The sequence below is a fragment of the Leopardus geoffroyi genome, chromosome E1, assembly GCF_018350155.1.
Source record: "Leopardus geoffroyi isolate Oge1 chromosome E1, O.geoffroyi_Oge1_pat1.0, whole genome shotgun sequence".
Classification (NCBI taxonomy): Eukaryota; Metazoa; Chordata; class Mammalia; order Carnivora; family Felidae; genus Leopardus; species Leopardus geoffroyi.
The window spans coordinates 5,872,941-5,899,994 of record NC_059330.1 but is presented as its reverse complement, the minus strand read 5'-3'; the positions used below and the strand labels follow the sequence as shown (position 1 = coordinate 5,899,994).

At 47.6% G+C, this 27,054-nt stretch overlaps 2 protein-coding genes across 4 annotated transcripts in view; one reads left to right on the top strand and one right to left on the bottom strand.

The window, feature by feature from the left end:
* The window catches only part of ZNF18 (zinc finger protein 18), a 29,882-nt gene extending 7,930 nt beyond the window's left edge, over positions 1–21,952 (top strand). For 2 of the 3 annotated variants that reach the window (XM_045487403.1, XM_045487402.1), the window contains exons 2-7: positions 3,792–4,298; positions 6,085–6,274; positions 6,675–6,754; positions 14,426–14,510; positions 15,104–15,211; positions 20,654–21,952. In XM_045487403.1, coding sequence (XP_045343359.1) covers positions 3,909–4,298; positions 6,085–6,274; positions 6,675–6,754; positions 14,426–14,510; positions 15,104–15,211; positions 20,654–21,432 — 1,632 coding nt within the window. In that variant the 5' untranslated portion in view covers positions 3,792–3,908 and the 3' untranslated portion in view covers positions 21,433–21,952. Of the gene's footprint in view, positions 1–3,659; positions 3,697–3,791; positions 4,299–6,084; positions 6,275–6,674; positions 6,755–14,425; positions 14,511–15,103; positions 15,212–20,653 lie in introns of those variants that run through there. The other variant, XM_045487401.1, reaches the window with a different exon arrangement.
* Positions 21,953–23,856: 1,904 nt separating this feature from the next.
* DNAH9 (dynein axonemal heavy chain 9) overlaps positions 23,857–27,054 on the bottom strand; it is a 339,411-nt gene continuing 336,213 nt past the window's right edge. The window contains exon 69 of the mRNA XM_045487400.1: positions 23,857–24,270. Coding sequence (XP_045343356.1) covers positions 24,043–24,270 — 228 coding nt within the window. The 3' untranslated portion in view covers positions 23,857–24,042. The remainder of the gene's footprint in view (positions 24,271–27,054) is intronic.

Below are 27,054 nucleotides of genomic sequence, written 5' to 3'. Positions count from 1 at the left end.
TGATTTTATGTCTGGATGATCTATCCGTTGATGTAAGTAGGGTGTTAAGTTCCCCTATTATTATGGTATGACCGCCAGTTTCTTCCTTTATGTCTTTTAATATTTGCTTTATGTATTTAGGTGCCTTTATGTTGGTCGCATAAATATTTGCAATTGTTATATCTTCTTGTTAGATTGATCCCCGTATTATATGGTGTCCTTCTTTGTCTCTTGTTTATAGTCTTTGTTTTAAAGTCTGTTTTGTCTGATATAGTATTGCTACTCTGGCTTTTTTGTCCCCCTCCGCTTCTATTTGCATGGTATATGTTTTTCCATCCCTTCACTTTCAATCTGTACGAGTCTTTAGGTCTGAAGTGAGTCTATTACAGGCAGCAGATAGATGAGTGTTGGTTTTTTTGTTTTTTTGTTTTTATTCATTCAGTTACTCTGTATCTTGATTTGGAGCACTTAGACCATTTAAAGTAATTGTTATAATTACATATTTATCGCTGTTTTAACTGTTTTCTTATTATTTTTGTAGTTCTCTGTTGCTGTCTTCTCTTGCTCTCTTCCCTTGTGGTTTGATGGGTTTCTTTAGTGTTATGTTTGGATTCCTTTCTCTTTATTTTTTGTGTACCTATTATAGGTTTTTGATTTGTGTTAACTATTGGGCTTGTATATCACATTTATAACAGTCTCTGTTTAGTTGATGGTTGCTTGAATTTGAACACATTCCAAAAGCAGATATCTTTCTATTCTTATTTTTGAAAGATGTTTTTACTGGAGTGGAAATCTGGGTTGATAATTCTTTTCCTAGAATTTGGATTTGGTTCTTTGTTATAATTTCAATTTCTCTGTGGAATGTCCCTATGTCTTCTTTCATTATGGATATATTTTTCTTGCAGTCCTTGGGCCATCTTTGGGTTGGTTTCTCCTGGTTTTTTTTTTTTTCCATGACTTTGAGTCACATTATCATGTTTTTAAATGTCTAATAATTTGGGGTTACATCTCGAATATTGTGGGTGGCACATTGTAGGATTCTGTGATCTTCCTCTGAGGAGTATTGAGTTTTGTTTTGGCAGGCAGTTGAGTTACTCATTGATCACCTTTGACTTGAGTTAGCTTGGTTTTATGCCTTGTTAGGACACATCTCTCTGGAAAGGCCAGAGTGTATCCTGAGGCGTTCTAACTTGATTAGGCCAGACCAGGAGGCTGCATTTCCTCTGTGGATCTTGTTGATGCTTGGCTTTAGGCCCTTTTAGGGCCAGTTTAGAGTAGATCTTACTCTAGGGCATTGTATTTACTCCTAACAATCTTAACACTCGGCCTTTCTGGTATCTCAGGATGCTTTGGGTATTAATGGGTATTAATGAGGTCTCTCCATTCTTAGTGGTCACAAACTCAAATATCTCTCATTCCTGATTGGCATTTATTTTGTATCTCTTTTGCTCTTAACCCTGTAGCATCTGCTGTCTGTTAAACTTTGCATAACTTCACCCTGCCCCTGTGCAGTCCAACCCTTGGCCAAGGGCTCACAGGAAAACCCCACACAGACTTCTTCATGACCACCCCCCTCCCTGCCATAGCTCCATTCTTTCCACTGATCTGTTGTTCAGATTCCAGATACTAAAGCAGTTCCAAGTTCTGATCTCTCCCTCCTCAGTTTGTTGAGACCACCGAACTCCGCTTGAGCTCCAGCTTCCTGCACCATTGTTGGGAAATTGTCGCCATGCAGACAGCCAGGATGATCATGGGCCTCTTCCCCATGAGGTTTTCTTCTCTTGGGGACCTCATTCTCGTCTGCCAGTTGTCTAGTGCAGGAAAACAATTGCCCTAAACGTTTTCTGTAGTTCTGTAGTTGTTGACAGTGGGTGGGCTGGTCTTACTACCAGGTACTCTGCTATGGCCAGAAACAGAATTGCTCAAACACGTCTGTACTGAGCACATCATCAGCATGGCACCCTGGCTTCTGTTTGAATAAATGAACGAAATATGTGGGTTTCTTGTTGAACCAAAAAATAAGTGCAATGAGGCTCACTTATGAAACCTGTAATATTGGGTTAATCCTTTATTAAATTTTTAAAAAAATTTTCATTTGTTTTTGAGAGAGAGAGAGAGACAGAGCATGAGCAGGGAAGGGGCAGAGAGAGAGGGAGACACAGAATCTGAAGTGGGTTCCAAGCTCCAATCCGTCAGCACAGAGCCCGACGTGGGCTTGAACTCACGAGCCGTGAGATCATGACCTGAGCTGAAGTTGGATGCCTAACTGACTGAGCCACCCAGGTGTCCCTGGATTAATCCTTTAATCCTTTTTACTTCTTTCCCTTTTTTTTTTTTTAATGTTTCTTTTTGAGAGAGAGAGCGAGAACATGAGTGGGGAGGGGCAAAGAGGGAGGGAGACAGAGAATCCCGAGCAGGCTCCCCACTGTCAGTGCAGCGCCCAATGCGGGGCCCATACGCACAAGCCATGAGATCACGACCTGAGCCGAAATCAAGAGCGGGGCACTTAACTGAGACACCCGGTGCCCCTCACCCTTTCCTTTTTTTGCTTGAAACGTTTTATTTTTTATTTATAGTTTTTAAATGATTTTCTGATATAGGATGAGTTGTTTGAAGTGCTAGGCATGAAGACATTCCTTCTTGTACCACAAGAAAAAGGCAGCTATGAAAAGCTGGAGTATTCTACCGATCTCTAATTAAGCCAGACAGATTAACTGATTGGGTGTGTCTGTTTGCTTTTATGGTTCCAATTAGTGTTTTGGAGGAATGATGGCCTACCGCGCTTTTATAACATTTAAGGATTGGCCCAATAATCCAATATTAGGATCCTATGCAAGACAGTTAACTAGAAAGAGTTAAATAAACCGATCCTTTAAGCATTTCTAAATACTACCTTTGTCATTTAACATTCCTTTTTCCACCAGCTTAGCCACTGTCTTCCAGATTTTTAGGCCAGTTGCCATAAAATAGTGCTCACTTAGTTCAAGGCCAGAGGAGTGTTTTGGGGGGTAGTCACTGTTGGTTCTAAGCCTTCTCTAGCCACGGAGTTGAGCATTTCATTTGGGACAGGTTTTTCATCAATTGCCACAGTCTCGTTTTCCACACTGCCCTCAGAAGAGGTCACCTGGAAATTTCATTGCATCTGTTGGGGAAGAATTAATTTGTCCTCTTTCACCCCTTATTCCTTATGGAAGCATCGGGTCGTTTCAGCATCACCCCTTCTAGGGTGTTGATGACGTCTTTGTTCAGCTTTACCGTTTAGTCTGCACGCTCGCGGGTGCAGTTAAGGAAGTGTCGTGTGGAAGAGCCGTTCACGTGGAAAACCAGGGTGAAAATGCTTCACGTGATGCATTTCATCCTTCTACTGGGTCTGGCCCTTTGAAGCCCAGGAGAGAATGTCGTAAGATGGTCTGGGTGAAGATGCCAGTTTAGATACGGTATTTTTTTTCTTTTTCTTTTTTTTTTTTTTTTTTTTCCACGTTTTTATTTATTTTTGGGACAGAGAGAGACAGAGCATGAACGGGGGAGGGGCAGAGAGAGAGGGAGACACAGAATCAGAAACAGGCTCCAGGCTCTGAGCCATCAGCCCAGAGCCCGACGCGGGGCTCGAACTCACGGACCGCGAGATCGTGACCTGGCTGAAGTCGGACGCTTAACCGACTGCGCCACCCAGGCGCCCCTAGATACGGTATTAAGCGACTTGCTTGGCGGCTTCAGGTTTGTAATCTTTCAGAGGAGAGTAGTGGAGCCGTTGCTTCTCAGGTAGGGCCTGTGCATTTGTTCTCACTGATACTGTGTCCTTCTCTGTGCAGCACCGGCTCTCTCTCCCTCTCTAGTGTCCCTGTGAGAGCCTCGGCGAAGACTTGGTCCCCCCACCCCAGACAGCCCCATCCGGGAAACCCTTCACCCAAAGGGACCCGCCAAGCCAGATGATGCCTGTCGACCTGGGGCAGGCCCTGGCCCTGCTGCCGCAGCTGGCGAAGGCCGAGGACTCCCCGTTCTGCGGACCGGATGCTGCCCCTCGAGGGGAGCTCTCTAACCCCGAGACCGCCCGCCAGCTCTTCAGGCAGTTTCGTTACCAGGTGACGTCTGGGCCCCACGAGACCCTGAGACAGCTTCGGAAGCTCTGTTTCCAGTGGCTGCAGCCAGAGGTTCACACGAAGGAGCAGATCCTGGAGATCCTCATGCTGGAGCAGTTCCTGACCATCCTGCCCGGGGAGATCCAGACGTGGGTGCGGACCCAGTGTCCGGGCAGCGGCGAGGAGGCGGTGACCCTCGTGGAGAGCTTGAAGGGAGACCCCCAGAGACTGTGGCGGTGGGTAAGCAGAGGGGGTAATCCGCCAGCGAGGCACAGGGCTCCCTTGGGGTCTCACGAGGCGTCTTGTCTTTTTTTCTGACTCTCAGCATGTGTGGTTTTCCACACTAACGACCAGTTCTCCAACTTTCTTTTCTTTTCTTCTCTTTTCTTTAATGTTTTATTTATTTTTGAGAGAGAGAGAGAGAAAGAGAGAGAGAGGGAGAGAGAGAGACAGAGTGTGAGCAGGGGAGGGGCAGAGAGAAAGGGAGACACAGACTCTGAAGCAGGTTCCAGGCTCTGAGCTGTCAGCACAGAGCCCGACGCGGGGCTGGAACCCACGAGCCGTGAGATCATGGCCTGAGCCGAAGTCGGACGCTCAACCGACTGAGCCACCCAGGCACCCCTATTCTCCAACTTTCCGATACCGGCCCGGTGTCTTACAAGTCAGTTCAAACCCGACACTAACATTCTGGGGTTGGCAGACCCAGGGGGGTAAGGGTCAGTCTGACGAGAATGCTGTTATTTTGGACACCAGTCACAGGTCACACAGGCCAACTGTCCTTAAGACCGACTGGCTGTACATTTGCCAGTTCCCACAACGACCTCCCCGGGTTGGACAGGGAATGACTCACGGAACTTGCGAAAGCACGACTTAAACTTGCTGGTTTATGATAAGGATCGTGATTGAGGAGCAGCAGCAGGAGGCCATAGGGATGGCGTGGGGCTTCCGTGGCCTCTCCCGGCATGCCGTGCGCCCGGTACTGCTGTGTGTTCACCAGCTTAGAGGCTCCCCAGACCCCATCATTTGGGGAGCTTGATGGAGGCTTCGTTACTTAGGCATGAGAGATTAGTCATTGGCCATTGGTGACCAAAAATCTCTGGCCCTTCTCCCTTCCTCAGAGGTTGAGGGTTGGGGCTGTGAGGTCAATCCTCTGATCACCCGGTGGGCATCTCTGATGACCAGCCTCCGTCCCGAAGCTCTCTGGGGGCCCACCAAGCGTCCCCTGCTTAGCCTCAAGTCAGGTGTGATTGAAAGGGGCTCATCATGAATAACACAATTGCTCCTGTCACTCCCTTCCTCTAGGGCAATTCCGAGGGTTTTAGCCACTCTGTGCCAGGAACCTGGGACAGAGACGAAATCCATGGTTCTTATTATATTGCCCCAGTGTGTCCCCGTGTCTCCCCTAATTCTAAGGCTCCCTGGGACTCTGACCATTACAAACAGAGGCCAAAGCCTCTTGTCTCTGTCCATCTTTAGACTCAAGTGTCCGGGAAGTTGTACAAAGGATACCTGAGTTTTCACTGGTGGGGACTATCCAGTAGAAACACATTGTCGATGAACTTTCCCTTTATTTTTTCTTTTTTTTTTTTTAATGTTTATTTATTTTTGAGAGAGAGAGAGAGACAGAGTGCAAGCAGGGGAGGAGCAGGGAAACAGGGAGACACAGAATCCAAAGCAGGCTCCAGGCTCCGAGGCATCAGCACAGAGCCCGATGCGGGGCTGAACTCACAGACTGCGAGATCATGACCTGAGCCTCAGTCGGAGCCTAACCGACTGAGCCACCCAGGCGCCCCTCCATGGTGTGCCTTGAAGACCTCCCACGCCTGATTCAGGCGTCGGCTTTCGGCCTCCCTCAGGTCGTTTTCCTCACAGCTTCCTGCTGGTCTAGACGGAAAAGCTCGTGTGCCTCTTTCCGTGTTCCATGTCCCGGAGGACTGCCCTGTGGTCTGTTATGGAGCATTAGCTGTGTTTCTTTCAGAACCCCTCATTCTGGATCCTTCAGTAACTAATTCTGTGTGGTCTCTAGATCAGCATCCAAGTTCTGGGACAAGAAATCCTATCGGAGAAGACGGACTCCGCAAGCTGCCGTGTGGGGGGAGCGGGGCGCCATCTTGAAATGGCGTCTCAGGAGCTGGGACCTCGGGCCTCCCCATCCAGGCCTGGGGAGCCGCCGAGCTGTGCTGTGAAAGAGGAGTCTGACATGGAGCAAGAATTAGGTGAGGGGCGCTTCCTCGCGGTGGCATGTGGTGAGTTCTCGGGGAAATCTGGGGGCCGTGGTTAGTGGGCCTAAGGCCGAGTGGAAAATGATATGCTGCTCGGATCAGGGTATCTCTGGAAAGTCTGGAAATGGAGTAGACTTACCTGAATCCCTCTGAGGGGGAGCTCTGGTCCGTGAATCTCCTCTATGGCTGGGCCAGACCACGTGAATTTTGGTTCTGAGGAAGGAGGAGGAAACTGTGGATGAGACTGTTGGGAAGGTTGGAGCGAGCTGGAGCTGGTTGGCGAGGGAGGGACGGGCATCACTTCTGATGTGTACCGACCGATTGCATCGGTGCCCTCTGGGGAGTGGTTTGCGACGACATCTAGAGCCTTCCAACTTTCTGTTCCTCGCTTCAGCGCTGGCCGCTGCCGCCCTGGACGGAAGGCTCGTCGGAGACCAGGACTTCACAGCCTCTGTGCTCCAAGCAGCACCTCAGGTGAGCCGGCTTCCCTGCTTGTCTTACCCCCGCCGGGGCTCCAGCGGGAGTGTGGAAAGGGGACGTGCTGTCAGAAGTAGAGAGGACGGCTAGCGAGGGCAACAACAGGCACGTGGAATGGAGCCCGAGTCCCAGTATTTCTCTTGAGGCAGAAGGCTGGGTGATCGTCACCTTGATAACGGAATCTGGATCCATTCTTCCAGGAGGAAGTGGCTGTGAAGCTTCCCCCTTGTTTGTCCTGCTCCTGCTCTTGGGGTCGTGCGGAGAAAAGACTCTATTTCCTGGTCTCGGCCTCCCCCACGGGAGTCAGTTTGAGAGTTTGAATGGTTATGGGTCATGTGGGCCAGGCGGCCTCCCCCAGCTTTAGGGAGGTGTAGTGGACAAACAGTAAACCGCACATATTTCAAGCATACTGTTTGGTAAGTTTCTTGACACGTATACACACGTGTGAAACCACGTTCACAATCAGGTTGATAAACATCCCTGTTATACCCAAGGTTTCCTTTTGCCCCTTTGTGACCCCTCCCACCTGCCCCCACACCTCCCCCAGTGCTGAGATCCCAAGGCTACCACTGAGCTGCTTTCTGTCACCATACATTAGCTTGCGTTTTCTAGAATTGGGTGTGAAATGGAGTCATGTCATCTGTACTCTTAACTTCGTTCTTCTGCATGTAATATATTTTTCTTGCTTCTTTTGATATTTTCTCAGTGGTTTTTAACAGTTTGACTACGATGGATGGCCTAGGACTCATTTTCTTCATGTGGGATTCTTGGATCTGTGGGTTTATAGTTTTCATCAAATTTGGAAAATCTTGACCAGTATCTCTTCGACCATCTTCTGTCTCCCTTCCTTCTCCACTTCTTTGTGGATTTTGAGAATAACCCCCGCGTGGACTCTGTGTGAGGATAACGTGTGTACGTTCATTAGAGCTCTCCAGGTTGTCCCAGAGCTTTATTGATGCTTTCTGTCTCTATTAAAAAAAAAAAAAAAAAATCTCTGTTTCATTTTGGATACTCCCTGTTCATGTGTCTTCAAGTTCACTAATCTTCTCTTCTGCTTTGTCTGATCCGTTGTTAATCCCATCCAGTGTATTTTTCATCTCAAATGTCTTTTTCATCTCTAGAAGTTTGAATTGGGGCTTCGTTATATTTTTCACATCTGTACTTAACATGTTCTGTTGTTCCTACCTTTTCTTGACTGTACGGAATATGGCTATAATGTCTGTTTAAAAAAAATTTTTTTTAACGTTTTATTTATTTTTGAGAGAGACAGAGACAGAGCGTGAGTGGGGGAGGGGCAGAGAGAGAGGGAGTCATAGAATCTGAAGCAGGCTCCAGGCTCCAGGCTGTCAGCACAGAGCCCGATGCGGGGCTCGAACTCACGAACCGTGAGATCATGACCTGGGCCGAAGTCGGACACTTAACCGACTGAGCCACCCAGGCGCCCCTATGATGTCTATTTTAATGTCCTTGTCTGCTAATCTATCACCTGTGTCATTTCTGAGTCAGTTTTGATGGATTGATTGATCTCATTGTGAGGTGTTTTCCTGTTACTTACCATGACCAGCAACCTTTGATTGGATGTCAGACGTGAATTTTACTTTGTTGGGTGCCGAGTATTTTGGCATTCCTATAAAAGTTCTTTTTTTTTTTTTTTTTAATTTTTTTTTTTTTTTTCAACGTTTATTTATTTTTTTTTGGGACAGAGAGAGACAGAGCATGAACGGGGGAGGGGCAGAGAGAGAGGGAGACATAGAATCGGAAACAGGCTCCGGGCTCTGAGCCATCAGCCCAGAGCCCGACGCGGGGCTCGAACTCACGGACTGCGAGATCGTGACCTGGCTGAAGTCGGATGCTTAACTGACTGCGCCACCCAGGCGCCCCACTTTTTTTTTTTTTTTTTAATGTTTGTTTGTTTTATTTTTACTAAAAATTTTTTTAACGTTTATTTTTGAGAGAGACAGACAGAGCGTGAGCAGGGAAGGGGCAGAGCGAAAGGGAGACACAGAATCTGAAGCAGGCTCCAGGCTCTAAGCTGTCAACACAGAGCCTGATGCAGGGCTCAAACCCACAAACTGTGAGATCATGACCTGGGTCAAAGTTGGACCCTCAACCAACTGGACCATCCAGGCGTACCCCTTTTTATTTTTTAAAATATTTATTTATTGATTTTTGAGAGCAAGAGAGAGCAAGCATGTGCACGAGTGAGGGAGGGGCAGAGAGAGGGGGAGAGAGAGTCCCAAGCAGGCTCCACGCAATCAGCACAGATCCAGACTTGGGCCTCGAACTTATGAACTGTAAGATCATGACCTGAGCCAAATCAAGAGTTGGACACTTAACTGACTGAGTCACCCAGGCGCCCCGTTTATTTATTTTGGAAGAGAGAGAGTGCATGAGCAGAGGAGAGGGGCAGAGGGAGACAGAATCCCAAACAGGCTCTGTACTATCAGCGTGGAGCTTGACTTGGGGCTCAAACCCACGAACCGTGAGATCATGACCTGAGCCGAGTCAGGAGTTGGATGCTTAGGGGCACCTGGGTGGCTCAGTCAGTTGAGCGGCCGACTTCAGCCCAGGTCATGGTCTCACGGTCCGTGGGTTCGAGCCCCGCATCGGGCTCTGTGCTGACAGCTCGGAGCCCGGAGCCTGTTTCAGATTCTGTGTCTCCCTCTCTCTCTGACCCTCCCCTGTTCATGCTGTGTCTCTCTCTGTCTCAAAAATAAATAAACATTAAAAAAAAAAAAAAAAAAAAGAGTTGGATGCTTAGCCAACTGAAGCACCTAGGTGCCCCCTTGTAAATGTTCTAGAGCTTTGCTCTGGGATGTGATCAGTCACTGCTTGGACGTAGTTTTATGGCACCAGAGAAGTCTTTAGTCTGGGCTAATGTCTCCCACCACTGAGGCAAGACCCTTCTGTGTATCGTACCTGATGCTGCTTGATGTATGAGGTTTTCCACTCTGGCTGGAAGGAAGTACCTACCGCTAGCTCTGTTTGCTCTGCTTCTCCTGGAGGCTCCTTCCCACACCCGAGGGGGACCCCCTGGAGATCTCCGGAGCCTTCTCTCCGTTCAGCTCCCCACTCTGGTCTGCTGCCCTGCTGACTCTGGCTGCCTTCGCCTTCCCAGACTCTGAGCAACTTCCACCAACTCTAGGGGGAGGGGGCCGCCTGACTCAGCCTGGCCCCCCTGCCTGTGCTTCTGGGCTGTTGTCTCCAGGTGGTGCGTTCGGCCAGTGCAGGGCTCACCTGATTCGTCTCCTCACTTTCAGGGAGCTCTGCTCTGCTCCACCTGACAGGCGTGTCCCCAAACCGTTGTTTCCTATATTTTGTCTCCTTTTCCAGTTGTTTCAGGAGGGAAAGTAAATCTGGTCTCTGTTACTCTATCCGAAACAACTTGGGGAACAGGTTTATTTTGAGTATGTAGTTAACAATTCTGAAAAGTTGCATTTGATAAAAATAAAGTTTTTCTGGGGGCACCTTGGTGGCTCAGTCAGTTAAGTGTCTGACTTCGGCTCAGGTCATGATCTCGCGGTTTCATGGGTGCTGTGCCTGGAGCCCTCTGTGCCGACAGCTCGGAGCCTGGAGCCTGCTTTGGATTCTGTCCCCATCTCTAACCGCCCCTCTCCTACTCACACTGCCTGTCTGTCTCTCTCTCAAAAAAATTTTTTTTTTTCAACGTTTATTTATTTTTGGGACAGAGAGAGACAGAGCATGAACGGGGGAGGAGCAGAGAGAGAGGGAGACACAGAATCAGAAACAGGCTCCAGGCTCTGAGCCATCAGCCCAGAGCCTGATGCGGGGCTCGAACTCACGGACCGCGAGATCGTGACCTGGCTGAAGTCGGACGCTTAACCGACTGCGCCACCCAGGCGCCCCTCAAATTTTAAATAAAGATTCAAAAAAATTTAAAAAACACTACAAAATTATTTAAAAAATAAAGTTTTTCTGGAACCCGTACGCCTTGATCAAAGTGTTGTTTCAAACCTTCGGGGAACTCTGCGGTTCTCTAGAGAAGGTAAGGGCAGGGAGGCCAGTAGGTGGTGGTGATGTGCTACTCAAGCCTGGTGGGAGCTTCAGATTTCCAGGCTCAGGGATGTAGAAACCAGAATACGAACTTCACAGTTCACCCTGGGAGAGGGATGGGAGAGGGCAGGAGAGGGACAGACCTTTTTAGTGACTCAGGAGTACCTGTCTTCCCACTTTCAAGGTACCTAGAAACCAAATTGTTAGGTTTTGTAGTGCAAAAGATTTGGGTATTCTGCGAGATATTTCAAGCAGACGTGAGGATTACTGTTGCTTCTGTAGTAAGTACAGGGTGTTCCTATGAGAGGTCTGTACAATTTATGAACATCTCTTAGCTGGTAGAATTAAGCATTAACGAAACATTACATAGCAACATTGACCATGACTTGTTCTGGATAGCTCGAATCAAATGGCTAAAAAAAATGTTCACTGGCATGAGCCATGCCTGTGTCTGTGTGCATTTCCCTGTATTTAGCAGATAACTGATTAACAGCCCCTCGATCCAGGCAAACAAAAGTCATTCTTAACCGGTTCCAGCATCCCTGCCCCCAACTGTAACAAGGGCCATGTGTACCTCCAGAAGGGGCTTGATATTTAGTGGACGCTTTGTTACGTGCAGGGGATCTTGCAATAGATGTAATCACTCCCTCGAATCTCCTCTATAGGTTAGGAGCCTCGTGAATAATGCCAGAATAATGAGGTAGCATCCCCACGCAGTTTCATCGTTAGAAACCAGGAGTGAGTTAGAGCCTCACGCAGACTCGGGGATGCTTTTACTCACGTTCCTGCGTCTTCAGATTTCGGGAGAGGAACACAGTGCAGGGGGGACCTGTGTGCGGGTCAGCTGTGGCAGCGTCTCACAAACCCACAAGGTGGCGCTGTCTCCACACAAAATCAAGGGTAGTTTTGCATCAGATTCACGTGAAGCGTGAGGGGTCCCCTATTCAGCAGTGTTTGCTCAAACCTGTTGTTCTCCGGAGGTTGTGAAGGTAGCTTCATTCACAGATTAACACAATAAGCTCACAGTTCTACGAGCTCCTTTCAAAACTGAACATTTTATTTTATCTTTTAAAGGTTATTTATTTATTTTGAGAGAGAGAGAGAGCGCACGGGGGACGGGCATAGAGAGAGGGAGAGAGAGAGGACCCAAGCAGGCTCCGCTCTGTCAGCATGGAGTCCAATGTGGGGCTCGATCTCACGAACTGTGAGATCCTGACCTGAGCCGAAATCAGGAGTTGGACGCTCAACTGACTGAGCCACCCAGGCGCCCCCAAAGTAGAAAATTTTAAATTAAAATAAAAAATGTGGTTATCGTTAACGCTTAAGTATATCGTGAAATACGTTTAAGTCACTTTTTGCATTTTTATCCTAAAAAAAATCCAACCCCGTGTTTTCTTTTTAAAATGTTTGCTTAGTATCTGCTAATTGCAGACTTTTGGGTAAATCATGCTTTTTCAGACCTTTCTGCTTCCCTTTGATATGCTGTTAGGCAGACTTGACCTAGGACTGAGAATGGCTGCCCTGAGCATACCTCGTGCCCTGCGAATATCTCATTTTCGTATTCGCCCTCCTCATGTTTGCTCCCTGTAGCCTGGCTATTCGTAATGGTGGCTGGTTATCAACTTTGGGGTTCCTGAAAGAGTACAGAATCCCTTCATTTTCTCCGCAAACCCTGGTGAGCGTGGGAGACCGGGTGTCCCGTAGGCCGCACATATAATAACACTACTACAGGCGTGATTTCCGAGGAGTTATTTGCCGAGGGCTTTATTTCCCCCAGACAGCATGCACCGAGAGCCTGCTCTGTCCTGGGCATCGTCTCGGGGCCTGACAAAGTACACACTGGAGCTCACGTGCTAACGGGGGCAGCTCTTAGCCAAACACCTGTGTGCGAGCCGGTGAATGCCAGGACTGAGAACTAGAGCGTGCTGTGAAGACAGGTGATGCCTGCGTTATTTCTGTCAATCAGGGTGTGAGCGTTATCCCACCACCAAGTGAGGACGGGGGCTCAGAAAGGTGGTGTCTCTTGCTGAGGGTCACGTAGGTAGAAGTGGCAGGGCCAGGACTCAAAAACCCGGCCCGGTTGAGTCACACAGGTAGAGTTTACAGCCGGCACCGTGCTGTTGATCACTCCGCCGTCCAGACTGGGTCTCCAGCGCTCCGCTCTTCGGCGGGGAGATGGGGATTTGAATCCACAGACGTGGACTCCAGCTGGGCAGCGTTCCCAGGTTTGAGGCTCTAGCCTCCAGTTTCACAGGAGAAGAAGGGCATGTTTTGGGGGAAAATTGAGGCACACCTTGCTCCAGAGAACCCATCGATTTTCCACTGAGTGGGTGGAAAGCCGGTCTAACGTTAGGCTGTAAAACTCAGAACTGTTGGGGAGGCTCCACGTGTGCACGGAGGCAGCCCTCTGTCTCTGGTCTGAATCCACTGATCTGTTTCAGAGAGACTAGGATGCATCCGACTTCCTTGTGGTCGCTTCCCACCTTTTTGCTGACTCGCATGTGGTTTTCTAACAAATTCCCTTCTAATTCCTTTTCCCTCTTGAATTTCCAGAGTTTTAAAAAAAAATTTTAATGTTTATTTTTGAGAGAGAGAGAGAGAGAGAGACAGAGTGAGAACAAGGGTGGGGCAGAGAGAGGGAGACACAGAATCCGAGGCAGGCTCCAGGCCCCGAGCTGTCAGCACAGAGCCCGACGCAGGGGCTCGAACCCACGAAACGCGAGATCGTGACCTGAGCCAAACTCAGACGCTTAACCGACTGAGCCCCCCAGGTGCCCCATGAATTTCCAGATTTTAATGAAATATTGGGAGTATCAGATTCCGACTGTTCAAAGACCTCTATTATAAGCATTGAGTTAAAAAAAATAAGGGGTGCTTGAGGGCTCAGTGGGTGAAGCATCCAACTTTTTTTTTTTTATCTTTATTTTTTTTTATTTTTTTTTTTTTTAAATTTTTTTTCAACGTTTATTTATTTTTGGGACAGAGAGAGACAGAGCATGAACGGGGGAGGGGCAGAGAGAGAGGGAGACACAGAATCGGAAACAGGCTCCAGGCTCTGAGCCATCAGCCCAGAGCCCGACGCGGGGCTCGAACTCACGGACCGCGAGATCGCGACCTGGCTGAAGTCGGACGCTTAACCGACTCAGCCACCCAGGCTCCCCCAGCATCCAACTCGTGATCTCAGCTCAGGTCGTGATCTCACAATTGGTGAGATCAAGCCCCTCATCGGGCTCCACGCTGACAGTGTAGAGTCTGTTTGGGATTCTCTCTCTCCCTCTCCCTCTGCTTCTCCTGTGTTCTCTCTCTCTCTCTCTCTCTCTCTCTCTCTCTCTGTCAAAATAAATATTTTAAAAAAGACAGAAGGACAGGATAGAAGAAGCTTTTGCCTTCTCTCTGTGTTCTTGACTCTTAAGTATGTGCAACTAAAAAGCCAGCGCTTAAAATCTAGATGTATTCTAACCAGGGCAAGAAATACTGACGTGGAGACTGTCGTTTTCCCCTTGGCCTCTTCCCTTGAACTACCTCCTGTGATTCCTTAGATCATCCGATGGCCAGGCGGCGAGGGCATAGGCCTGATTTCCTCCACTTTCCTACGGGGGAGGGAAGGCTGGGTTCAGAAACTGCGTTGGAGTCATGTCACCGCATGTTTTCTAGGAGCCGTGGAGGCATCTGGAGTCCGTCCAGAAGGAGCAGTACTGGGATCTCATGCTGGAGACCTACGGGAGGATGGTCTCCGGAGGTGAGGGTGTGGGCCAGTCCGGTGGGAGCAGACGTTCAACATTTTCTGTGTCCGTTAGAGAGAGCTGCTTCCATGGAAGTTCTTCGGGGGAAGGGGGCACTGGGGACATGGCTGGGAACTGGGGATAGCAGGGTCTGTGTGCCCGGAACTGTCACGGCTGCATTATGCGTGGTTACTCCTTAAACGTACGAGGTCGGCGATGGTGTTCCCGTGTGAAGGATGACGAGAGTGAGCGTCAGCTCCTGTCCCGTTCCTCGTAAGTGCTGAGTTAGCGATGGAACTTGGTGTGTCTGAGTCCCTGCTCTGTGCCACTAAGCCCCACTGGGCCAAGAAGCAGTGGCTCGCCCAAACGCGAGCCTTGGTGTGCAGGCAGGCCCTTCCGGTCACCTCGTGACCCTCACCATACATCCTGGTCACGTCATGAGTACTGGTGTCTGAGAAGCTCCCAGTAGCCTTCTAAGAGAAGGTTTTTTAAGTGGTCCCCAGATCCTTCCTATTTCCTCTTCACACTCAGGTTGTGCCTTTGACAGACCCAGACTGGTCCCTAGTTCTCCCCATTCACCTGGGCTTCATGTCGTCCCTCTGTGTACCAGGCATTTCCAGTTCCAAGCCTGATCCGACTGGTTCAACGGAGTATGGGGAAGAGCCTGCCGGGCGGCACCCTCACCTTAGTGAGAAGATCCCAAGGCCCACCTGCCTAGGTGAGTGGTCGTTCACTGGGGCCGAGCCCCTCCTGACCTCCTGTCATTAAATCGGAGGGGGGTACAAGGACCTGAGGTCTGTGACATTGTCTGTAACTAGCCACGATCTGGTCAGTCCAGTGTGAGTCCCGAGGTTGGGTCTCCTCATCTCTGGTGCACGGGCTGCTGGAACATACATACGTAATCGTGGAACAGAGACCACACATCGGACCCGCTGCCTTCGGGCTTGTCTGCCGTGACTGCTTGCTTCCTCAGAGCAAGTTAAGGTTAGTACAGACTGATACCAACACAGATAGAATTCCTTTCTAGAAAGGTTATGGAACAGCAGTAGGCAATCACTCTTCCTGACTCTTTTGGTTTTCGTAATTGTTGCAGTGAAGTGAAGACTGAATAAGACAAACTGACAGAAAAACACATTTAACTAATCTCCAGGCACCTGACTTCCTCGAAACAGCAGCAACAACAAACACTTCCTGTAAATCATGTATTCTAAGACAGGAGGCGGGGAAATATGTGAACTTCTTCTGTGGTCATGCAGCCATCACTCTTTGTTTCCTGCACTCTGTTTAAAGCGTTGCGGGTGTAACGCCTTGCGTCCGCACGTACCCGCACCCCCGGCCCCCCCCAACATACACTTCGCCATGTACAGAAGATCCCAGAACTGTGGAGGAAGAAAAGGACCAGGGATGAGAAGTGTATGGAAAGTGATCCTTTCCAGTGGGATCCAACTATTTCCCTTTGCCAACTAACACACTAAGAGACAGCAAGCTTCATGTGAAATGTACGATTTTAATTTTAACCAATATGTTTATCCTAATACTGTTCTCACAAGGATTCCTTTGGAGCAGGGTTTCTCAAACTGCATTTCCTGACCAATCAGTGTAGTGTGAAATCATGTTGTGGGTTGCATCCAGAATTTAAAAAAACTGCAGTGATAAGACTGAATGGAGAATATCAGAAAATATCAGGGTGGGTAATATTTTAGGAAATTTTTGCTCTAAGTATGTGTGTATGTTCCATATTTCAATATAAACATACTTGTTTTTTTAATTTAAAAATCCTTGTTAATGTTTGTTTGTTTTTGAGAGAGAGAGAGAGAGAGAGAGAGAGACGGAGCACAAGTTGGGGAGGGGCAGAGAGAGAGAGGGAGACACAGACTCAGAAACAGGCTCCAGGCTCCGAGCTATCAGTACAGAGCCAGGTGTGGGGCTTGAACCCACAAACTGTGACTCATGACCTGATCCGAAGTTGGATGCTTAACTGACTGGGCCACCCAGGAGCCCCAATATAAACATATTTCTTTTTTAAAATTTTTTGAAATGTTTTATTATTTATTTTTGAGACAGAGAGAGATAGAGCATGAACGGGGGAGGGTCAGAGAGAGAGGGAGACACAGAATCCGATGCAGGCTCCAGGCTCTGAGCTGTCAGCACAGAGCCTGACGCGGGGCTCGAACTCATGGACCATGAGATCATGACCTGAGCCTAAGTCGGATGCTTAACCGACTGAGCCACCCAGGCGCCCCTAAACATATTTCTTACTGTTGGTAGCAGATCAAAAAGTTTGAAAACACTCCTTGAGAGTGTTGTTGCAGTACGATTTTTGTTTTAATAGATATTTTTTAGAGCACTTTCAGATTCACAGCAAAGTTGAGTGGAAGGTACAAGGGATTTCCCATATGCATCCTTGTATTGGGATTTTATTTGTGATACATGGTTCACCTATCTCCACTCATTCTTTTTTTTTTTTTTTTTTTCCTCCTTCATTCTGCCTGGTGACATGGTTGCATTAGGTCTTACCTTGAATGAGACTATGGGGAGTCTACACAGCCAGCCGGCCCTTGTAGGGCTAAGACATGGCAATGTCTGCTCTTGACAGAGAGGAAATGTGGGGAGAGAGACCAGGGAAGTGTCCATGGGCAGGGCAGACTGGAAGGGCATGCTGGGAGCAGGGGGAACCCCGTGGAAAGTCGATGCAGGAGTCTAGCTGTGCAGGGGCGAGCCCTGGACTAGTGTGGAAACAATTAACAGGATCAGAAAGGACTCAAAGACCCAAAAGCAGCCAGTTTGCCAGATCTGGGCTCACACCAAGGGGCAGAAGTCTCAGGAGAGAGCATGCATGCTGTGTGTTTGACCATACGGAAGAATAGTGCGTGGTTAAAGCAGGCCAGCAGGGGAATACACCTCAAAAAGCCACGTCCTCATCTCTGATCAAAACCCCAAGGGGTTTAAAAAAAAAAAATTGTTTGGGAAAAGGATTCTTAAGTAGTTATCTGTAAGAATACTGCAAAGTTACTAAAGAGTCTTGAAAGAAGAATGGTTCCTCGACATTAGATCTGTAAACATTACGAGTCTGTTGTTTTAGTCTGGCTGGCCCAGTTGGTCAAGCACGCAACCCGATCTCGGGGTCATGAGTTCGAGCCCCATGTGGGGCGTGGAGCCTATTTAAAAAAAAAAAAAAGTCTGTCATTTTAGAAAGGTAAAATCAGTAAAATGATGGGATATGGATATAGAAGTAGACACACAGGCCAGCAGAACACAAAAGGGAGCCTTGGAAGAGAGGCTCATCAGGCAAGAATTTAAAAAAATTTTTTTTTAATGTTTATTTTTGACAGAGACAGAGCATGAGCGGGGGAGGGGCAGAGAGAGAGGGAGACACGGAATCCAAAGCAGGCTCCAGGCTCCGAGCTGTCAGCCCAGAGCCCGACACGGGGCTCGAACTCACAGACCGCGAGATCATGACCTGAGCCGAAGTCGGAAGCTCAACCGACTGAGCCACCCAGGCGCCCCTGGGCAAGAATTTGATGTGAGACAGAGGAAGAGGCCATGCGGGTCTGTGGATGAGGTGTTCTTCTGTGAACAGCATTCTTTGGGAAGAGGCGTCGGTTTAAATGTGATGAATGTCATACACCAAAATAAGTTGGAAATAGATGAAAAAGATAAAATAGGAACATAATAATAAGGAAGGAAACGGGTGACTGTTTGACTCACTGTCTGGGCAGGGAAGGTTTTATCAGTATAAAAGCCATGGAGGAAAACCATTAGGGAAAAGATGAATAGACTTGAGTACACTGGGGCGCCTGGGTGGCTCAGTCGGTTGAGCGTCCGACTTCACCTCGGGTCATGGTCTCACAGTTCATGGGTTCGAGCCCCGCGTCGGGCTCTGTGCTGTGACAGCTCGGAGCCTGGAGCCTGCTTCAGATTCTGTGCCTCCCTCTCTCTCTGCCCCAGTTGTACTTGTGCTCTGTCTCTCTCAAAAATAAATAAATGTTAGAAAAAAAAATAGACTTGAGTATACTTAAAATTAAGAAAACCCCCACAACTTACACATATACATAAATGGCCACAAACAAAATTCAGGTATTGGTGAAAAACATTGTTCATGAAAATGACCGATAAATGATTATCTTTCTTTCTTTCCTTTCTTTGTCTTTTTCTCTTTCTTTCTTTCTTTCTTTCTGTATATTTTTGAGAGAGAGAGCGCAAGTAGGGGAGGGGCAGAGAGAGTTAGGGGACAGAGGATCTGAGTCGGGCTCCATGCTGACAGCAGAGAGCCCTACGCGGGGCTCCAGCTCACAAACTGTGAGATCGTGACCCAAGCTGAAGTCAGACGCTCAATAGACTGAGCCACCCAAGCGCCCCTAAATGAGTATTTTTCTTAACATGGTGAGAGTTAATGCAGGATAATAAGAAAAAAAAAATGACTTTCTCAATGAAAGAATGGGCAGCAGTCTTTACGAAACGTAGCTCTTAAATGTGAAAAAATTCATCCTTTAATAACAAAGGTGTTAAAATTTATAACAGTGAGAAACTATGTTTTCACTGGTTTCAAAGGCCAATATTTAAAAAAAAAAAAAATTTTTTTGTAACATTTATTTCTGAGAGACGGACAGACTGAGCAGGGGAAGGGCAGAGAGAGAGAGGGAGACAGAATCCAAAGCAGGCTTCAGGCTCTGAGCTGTCAGCACAGAGCCTGACATGGGGTTCGAACCCATGAACCATGGGATCATGACCTGAGCCAAAGTCGGATGCTCAACCAACTGAGCCACCCAGGCGCCCCTCAGAGAAGGCCAATATTTTAGAAATACTCAGTACTTAAGGCCCGAACACTGTCCTTTGCTTAGCCCAGCTGGTCATAGTGGGGGTGGCACAGTCCTGGAGATCAATTCGCCCGCCAGTGTCAGGAGCCTCAGTATCAATGTTCGCGCCTGCTGACATGGTAATAACCCTGCAGGGAACCCAAAATGGTCAGAAATGTGGGCAAAAATGTATGAAGAAAAAGCACAGCGTTATTTATAGTAGCAAACCCACAACAAATAGCTTTGGTGTCCAGAGTAGGAAAATCCTTCAGTAAATCATGTGTTTGCTATTATGTGTTCATGGTGACGTCTCTACAATAGATCATTATTCAGCTTTCAAATGATATTCATAACGGCTCCTTTAAAAACAAGAGAAAGTACCTTTGTCACTTTAAAGACCAGAGAAAGTGCCTTTGTCATCCGAGAGGGGTGTGTCCTAAGACTTTGTGAATTAAGTCAGATCTAACTAACTCTTTAGCAGATTCCTGGGGCTCTAGCAGATAATTTGAAGGCACTGATGCAGAAAAGAGAAAGGTGAATAGCTTCCTTAGGTCTACAGAAATAACGTATAAAAGTTGGAAAACATTCTACCACCAGAATAAAAATCTTTACTATACGTATCATTGAGTGGTAGCAACCAAAAACTTAAGGTATGAGCAAAAGAAAATTTTTTAATTTTTTTTTTTTAGCGTTTATTTTTGAGAGAGACAGAGACAGAGTGTGAGCAGGGGCGGGGCAGAGAGAAAGGGAGACAGAATCCGGAACAGGCTCCAGGCTCCAAGCTGTCAGCACAGAGCCCGACACGGGGCTCGAACTCACAAACCGTGAGTCCTCCCCACCCCGCCCCCCAAAAAAGCACACATACATACATAGGTAAAGACTAAACAAAGACCAGAAGGAAATACATAATCATGGTTGCTACCTCTGGATGGTGTGATTGAGGTCGATTTGCTTTTCTTCTTTATGTTTTTCTCTCCAAATTGCTTTTAGTGCTTTAGATGTAATCAGATAAAAACCAATCGTTTTGCAAAGTAACGCCCTTCCATAATACACTTGTTTTTCCTGGGCCTTTAGAAATGCACGCCGCTCGTTTATGGGGGGCAGGGGCGGTCAGCAGAGCCCTCTGTGCGCTCCATCTGCCCTGTGAGGTTCTCGGCTCTGGAGCTGGACACTGAGCCCGGACCCCAGCACGAGTGCAGTGAGTGTCCGGTCACCCAGGCCGGATGGTGTCTTCCTCCCTCACTCACTGACGCCTTCTTGATAAGGAGAATTCATGTTTTCCGAGGACCTTTTTCTTGACGTAGGGATTAGAAGACAGGGCACAGCACTGACGGAACGATTTCAAATATTCTTTCTTCTTCCAGGAGACAGGCAAGAGAATGACAAAGAGAACCTGAATTTGGAAAATTGCAGGGGCCAGGAGCCTTCCGACGTCTCCTGCCACGCCTCAGGGGAGGCGCCTTCCCAGGCCTCCTTGAGCGGCCTCTTCGGTGAGGATGCACCGAGATGCTTTGGAGAAGTGGACAGTCGCCCCGAGGCCCCGGGAGACCTGCAGGGTGAGGGGCCGGTGGGCCAGCTCTCTCCTCAAGAGAGGAATTCTGGGAAACAGCATGTGGCCAGTCCCCATCCAGAAGAACTGTCCCTGCTGTGGCTGGAGGAGAAGAGAGACGCCTCCCCGAAGGGGCAGCCGAGGGCCCCCATGGCCCAAAAACTCCCCACCTGCAGGGAGTGTGGGAAAAGCTTTTATAGGAATTCTCAGCTTGTTTTTCACCAGAGAACTCACACTGGAGAGACCTACTTCCAGTGCCCCACCTGCAAAAAAGCCTTTCTGCGGAGTTCAGACTTCGTGAAGCACCAGAGAATCCACACGGGGGAGAAGCCCTGTAAATGTGGCCACTGTGGCAAAGGCTTCAGCGACTTCTCGGGACTGCGTCACCACGAGAAGATCCACACGGGAGAGAAGCCCTACAAATGTCCCATCTGCGAGAAGAGTTTTATTCAGAGGTCAAACTTTAACAGGCATCAGAGAGTGCACACAGGAGAGAAACCGTACAAGTGTCCCCGCTGCGGGAAGAGTTTCAGCTGGAGCTCGAGCCTCGATAAACATCAAAGATCCCACTTAGGAAAGAAGCCCTTTCAGTAGCCAAGCTCCCTGAGCCCATTTCTATCTCTGGGCCATTTAAAAATACTTCCTTCCATCTGGAGACATCGCATCTCTTAAAGGCCAGCCCTGTTCTCTCTGTGATTTTATGGATTCGAGAGGAGAGTCACCAGGGCACGGCTTTGGACTGGGAGGACACGTTGGCCTCTGGGTTGGATTTCGTGTGGGTTTCATTTCTTGCCTCTGCGTCGGGAGAAAGAGTGGTCTTTCTCCGTCAGCTCGTCTCTTGCGGTGGATCCCTCTGGGAAAAAGGCTCCCTTGGAGATCGTGTTCTACAAGTGCCGTCTGGGGAGACCTCAACTGGATTGGCTGCATGGCAGCTCGTGGCGGCTCATGGGAAGGGCCTGGGATCAGCGGTTTAGGAGGGGGGTTCGGGAGCAGGCCTTCTGTCACAGGAAGGGCAGCAGAGAGGGCCAGTGAGCTCACGTGTGTTCCTTGCCACACGGGTGCAAAATTAACCTCAAGTGTCTCTCGTTCTAAATAAACTTCTTAGAGTTACCCCATATCTTTCTTTGTGTCTGAAGTGTCCCCTGTGTTCTAAGCGTAACTCAAGGTGCATTTTCTCATGGAATCACCCTGAACGGTAGTTGAGCACCTGACCATCCCGTACAGACTTACCGGGTGTATCCGTCAGCGGAAGAGCGACAGGAAATCGCTAACCTGGTGCCCAGGTGTGAGAGCTGGGTTAGCGCTGGGCATTCTTTGTCTCTTCTGAGCTCATCTCCCGCTTGCTCACCTGCCTCAACCTGCCCCTCTTTCTCCTGGCTATCAATTTTCCAGAGTGTTCTGTGCTTTAAAATTACCTTTATTACCCCATTTTGTCAGTAGATACTAGGAAGAAGTCATTGGTAGTGATGTAATGTCTGTTCTGTCTAGGGGTGTGACACATACATCTAACCTGCCCACTTGTCCCCTCTTCGAAGTCACATGCCTCCCTCCCCCCCCCCCCCCCCCCCCCCGTGTCCTGCTCTCATAGTGTGGGAGTTTCACCTTCCTTCCTTCTTCGTCCTCCTCTTGCCTGCTCCGAGTTTACTGCTGCTGGTGAGGACCAGGAAGGAGGGCGGTGATCTGTAGGCAAGAACCGGCAGATTGAAACTCAAGTTGGATTTCTTGGATTCCAGAGGGATTTTTAACCCCCCTGTAGCATGAAGGTGAGGGGGAAGGCCCCTCATTAGGAAGTGCAGGAACCACAGGGCAGAAAGCAGGAAAATCATGGAGGAACCAGCGTTCGATTTTGTATTCAGTACAGCAGAGATTTGTAGGGCGGTGGAATTTTATGTTTCAGGTTTTTTTTTTTTTTAATGTTTATTTTTGAGAGAGATTAACCAGCCCTCCAGGGGAACTCGGATGCCAGCTCAAGTTTAAGCGCCCCTGTTGTAAATCCTAATTCATCAAGGATGGGGGGGGGGGGGGGCGGTAATGATTCCAGAAGGAATACTGGGCTCTCCTGGACTCTTCTTAGCAAACAGACTTTCCTATAAGAGCTCTTTAACACAGTGGAGCTCTTTGGGATTCCAGCGAAAATGTGTTTGGCAGAGAAAAATCTAGAAAACTTTTAGGCTAAAAAGCTGCAGGCACAGGGTTTCTTCATGGGTCCCTCTGAAATGATCTGAAGGATGATAGAGATACTGGGAAACAACCTATCTCATTCACGGTTGTGTTCTAAACACATGGTAAGTGTTTAACTTACTGAATGCATGTGTGAGTTAATAAGGGATACATGTCCTATGTATACTTCCTCCGTCCTTTAGATCACTGATCGGCAAAATGTGGCCCAGCATCTGTTTTTGTAAATACGGCTTTATTGGAGCCCAGCCACACCCATTTATTTATGTTCTGGGTTGAGTCATTGCAGCAGAGAAAAATGCCCTGCAAAGCATAGACCATTTACCGAGTGGCCCTTTCTAGAAACAATTTGGTGATCCCTGATCCAGAGTAACTGGTCACAACGCGGCCTCTGAACCCGGGGCGATGCTGACAGCCGCTGGTCTATGTACGCGTAGCTGGGAGCGGAGCGCTGGGTACCGTGCCGTGTAACTACATCAGGGCTCAGGTGTTTGTGGTTCGTTTCTCTTGGTCTCTCCAGGATCATTTATGACTCTGCCTGCTCACAAAGCTGGGACCAGACACAGTCGAAGAATAAATCACTTTATTAGGAATGGTGCAGTGTTGTGAAATGCTTCCCCTGCTCATTCCTGGACCCGAATTCGTCCAGCTGTCGCCGCAATTGTAGGCACATCTCTCCGGGTTCCCTACGAGAATTCTACAGAATTGTGAGTACATGTGATTTCTTTTTTTTTTTTTTTTTTTTTTTAATGTTTGTTTATCTTAGAGAGAGAGAGAGACAGGATGAGCAGGGGAGGAGCAGAGAGAGGGAGAGACAGACTCTGAAGCAGGCTCCGGGCTTTGAACTGTCAGCAGGGCTCGAACTCACAAACCGCGTGATCATGACCTGAGCCGAAGTCAGATACTTAACTGACTGAGCCAGCCAGGTGCCCCAAGTACATGTGATTTCTTATCTATGCGTCTGTGTCACCCCTCCCCGCCTTGTTGCTCTGGGAAGCCTCCAGCCCAGCCTTGTGTTCTCAGTGGCTAAATCTGGAGAAGCAAAGCGACTCCAGCGAGAACCCACTTAGATGCCTTCTCCTTGGTCTTCAGGTTGAAAGTCCACACATAGGTGGGTCCCCGCTGGCAAGTCTTGTACACGGGACAAGGATAGACGCTGCGGCTGTCCTGTTTATCTGCAGGAATGGCCTTGATGAACATCACGGGCATGGGGGGTGTCAGGTCCTTCAGCTTCGCCTCCGTAATGACCCCTGCCTGGGGACAAGAACATGAAAGGAGCCACCTTAGATCAGACACAGAGTGCAGCCAGCCAGCCAGCCTCCTGTCAGAAGGCCCAGCAGCTGAGACACTGGGAAGGCCTGGCTGCCTTATGAACTGTTAACCCACGATGGGACGGCAGCTGAGATGCGGGAAACTGATTTCTGCTGTTTTCCAGCCTAAATCACTTTCTGAAGGAGAGTTCTAGAAGTTGTTATGTATCACATACAGATTAATCCCTTTGTGACTTGAGCCTCTATTTTTATTTCCTCATCCATTCAGTTCATAAGCATATCGAATGCAACTATTTGCCAGATGGTCATCATGGAAGGTGCTAGGGCTTTGAAAGACGAGGAAGACACAGTTCGTGCCAGCAAATGCTTTAGATTTTAAGGGTTCGGTTATGTCTTTTTCAGCTTCATATGGGACCTCCTCCACCCTCTAGAGCTTTTTGACTTCTTGAGCGGAGCTGTGTTCTATCTTTACTTATGTGATAGGGACCTAACTTCTGGAGCTTTCTAGGTGGGGCCTCTGTGGTTTTCTGAGATGAATCAATAGAGTGATGTGGGGCTGTTTATTTTTATTTACTATTATTTTTTTTTTCCTAGTCCTGAGAAATGTTCTGAGGACCAAAAGCATTCCTGTATCAAATAAGCTTGGGAAAAGGTGCTTACCATACACTGAAGACAGGAAGTCCTAGCAGTAAAGAAAAGGGGTGAACTTTATTTAACCTGGTGCTTCCCAAACTTATTTGGCCACAGGACTCTTTTCTTTTCAATCTATTTATTTCCTATGGCACTAGTGTTTTATGGAACTTACTGTGGGAAATGTTGATACAGAGCGATTCACAGATACCTCGCAGTTGCCCTGGTGACTTTGATCCCCTTCTACTTGGCTCATTTTCCATGAAATGTTTTATTTAAAATAATTTTTTTTTAATGTTTACTATTTTTGAGAGAGAGAGTCAGACAGAGAGAGAGACAGAGACCAAGCAGGGGAGGGGCAGAGAGAGAGGGAGACACAGAGTCTGAAGCAGGCTCCAGGCTCTGAGCCATTAGCACAGAGCCTAATGCAGGGCTCGAACTCACAGACCTTGAGATCATGACCTGAGCTGAAGTTGGATGCTTAACCGACTGAGCCACCCAGGTGCCCCTCCATGAAATGCATTTAAAGGGGAGGATGTGCCTTTTCAGTTCTGTTAGAGGCTGGTATGAGGCATGATGAGTAACAGATCTTAGGGAAACAATAGGCACTCCCTTAACGTCAACAACTGAGTGTTTACGGCAGGGAGTGGGAGAAGGGGTAGAACCTTTCTTTTTTCCTCACGTACCTCAGAACCAACCCTTTTAAAATGTACAAGTCAGTGTCTTTTAATGTACAATCATCACTTTGTAATTCCAGAACATTTTCATCACCCCTTCTCCCCCCCTCAAGAAACTAACCATGGGCAGCCACCATGAGTAGTGGGGTATGGGTGCCTCCAGTGATTATGGTTGCATTCTCTATATGAATGGCATATTTGTTTCCATCTCTTAACTTTTAACCTATTTGTGTCTTTGAATCTAAAGTGTATCTCGTGTAGACAGCATATACTTGTATCATTAAAAAAAAATCCATTCTGCCATTCTCTGCCTTTTGATTGTAGTGTTTAATTTATTTATATTTAATGTAATTACTGATAAGGCAAGGTTTACACCTGCCATTTGACTCTTTGTTTTCTATGTCTTGGGTCTTTATTGTTCCTTGGTTTCTCCATTGCTACCTTCTCTTGTGTTAAATAGATCTATTTCAGTGTACCATTTTAATTCCCTTGTTATTTCTTTTACTATATAAAAAAATTATTTTCTTAGTGATTTCCCTAGGGATTACAATGAACTTCAGTGTACGAACATCAACTTCAATGAATACCAACTTAATTTCAGTAGTAGACAAAACTTTATTCCTCTGTATGTTCCTTTCCTTCCCCTTCCTCTGCTTAAGACCTTGTGCTGTTTTCATGATACAAATTACATCTTTCTGCTTATCAGCAGATTTAGAGTTATTGCTTCCTGCAATTGTCCGTTAAATCAGGAAGGAAATAAAAGTTACAAACTAAAATCCATTTATATTTTCTTATATATTTACAGACATAATTACTTTTGCTGGAGTTCTGTTTCTTCATGTGGACTTGAGTTACTGTCTTGTAACTCATTTCATTCTGAAGGACTCCCTTAAGTATTTCTTTTTCTTTTTTTTTTTATTCAAAAAAAATTTTATTTGAGAGAGAGTAAGCAGGGGAGAGGGGCAGAGGGAGAGAGAGAGCATCTTAAATAGGCTCAACACTCATCATGGAGCCTGACGTGGGGCTTGATCCCATGACCATGAGATCATGACCTGAGCCGAAATCAAGAGTCGGACACTTTAACCGACTGAGCCACCCAGGCGCCCCTCCCTTAAGTATTTCTTATAGGTCTGGTCTGCTAGTGGTGAATTCTCTCTCTCTCTTTAAACTTGGGAATGTCTTAATTTCTCCTTCATTTTTGAAAGATAGTGTTACTGGATATGGAATTTTTGGCTGACACTCTTTCTGTCGGCACTATGACTCCCATTCTACTGTCTTCTGACTTCATGGTTTCTTAAGAGAAATCATCTGTTCATCCAATGGAGGACCCCTCGCAAGTGATGGATTGCTTTCAAGGTTCTCTCTTTACCTTATAACATGTCTGCGTATGCATTTCTAAGTTTATCCTATTTAGATTTTGTTGAGATTCCTGGATGTGTAGATTAATCTTTTTTTTAATC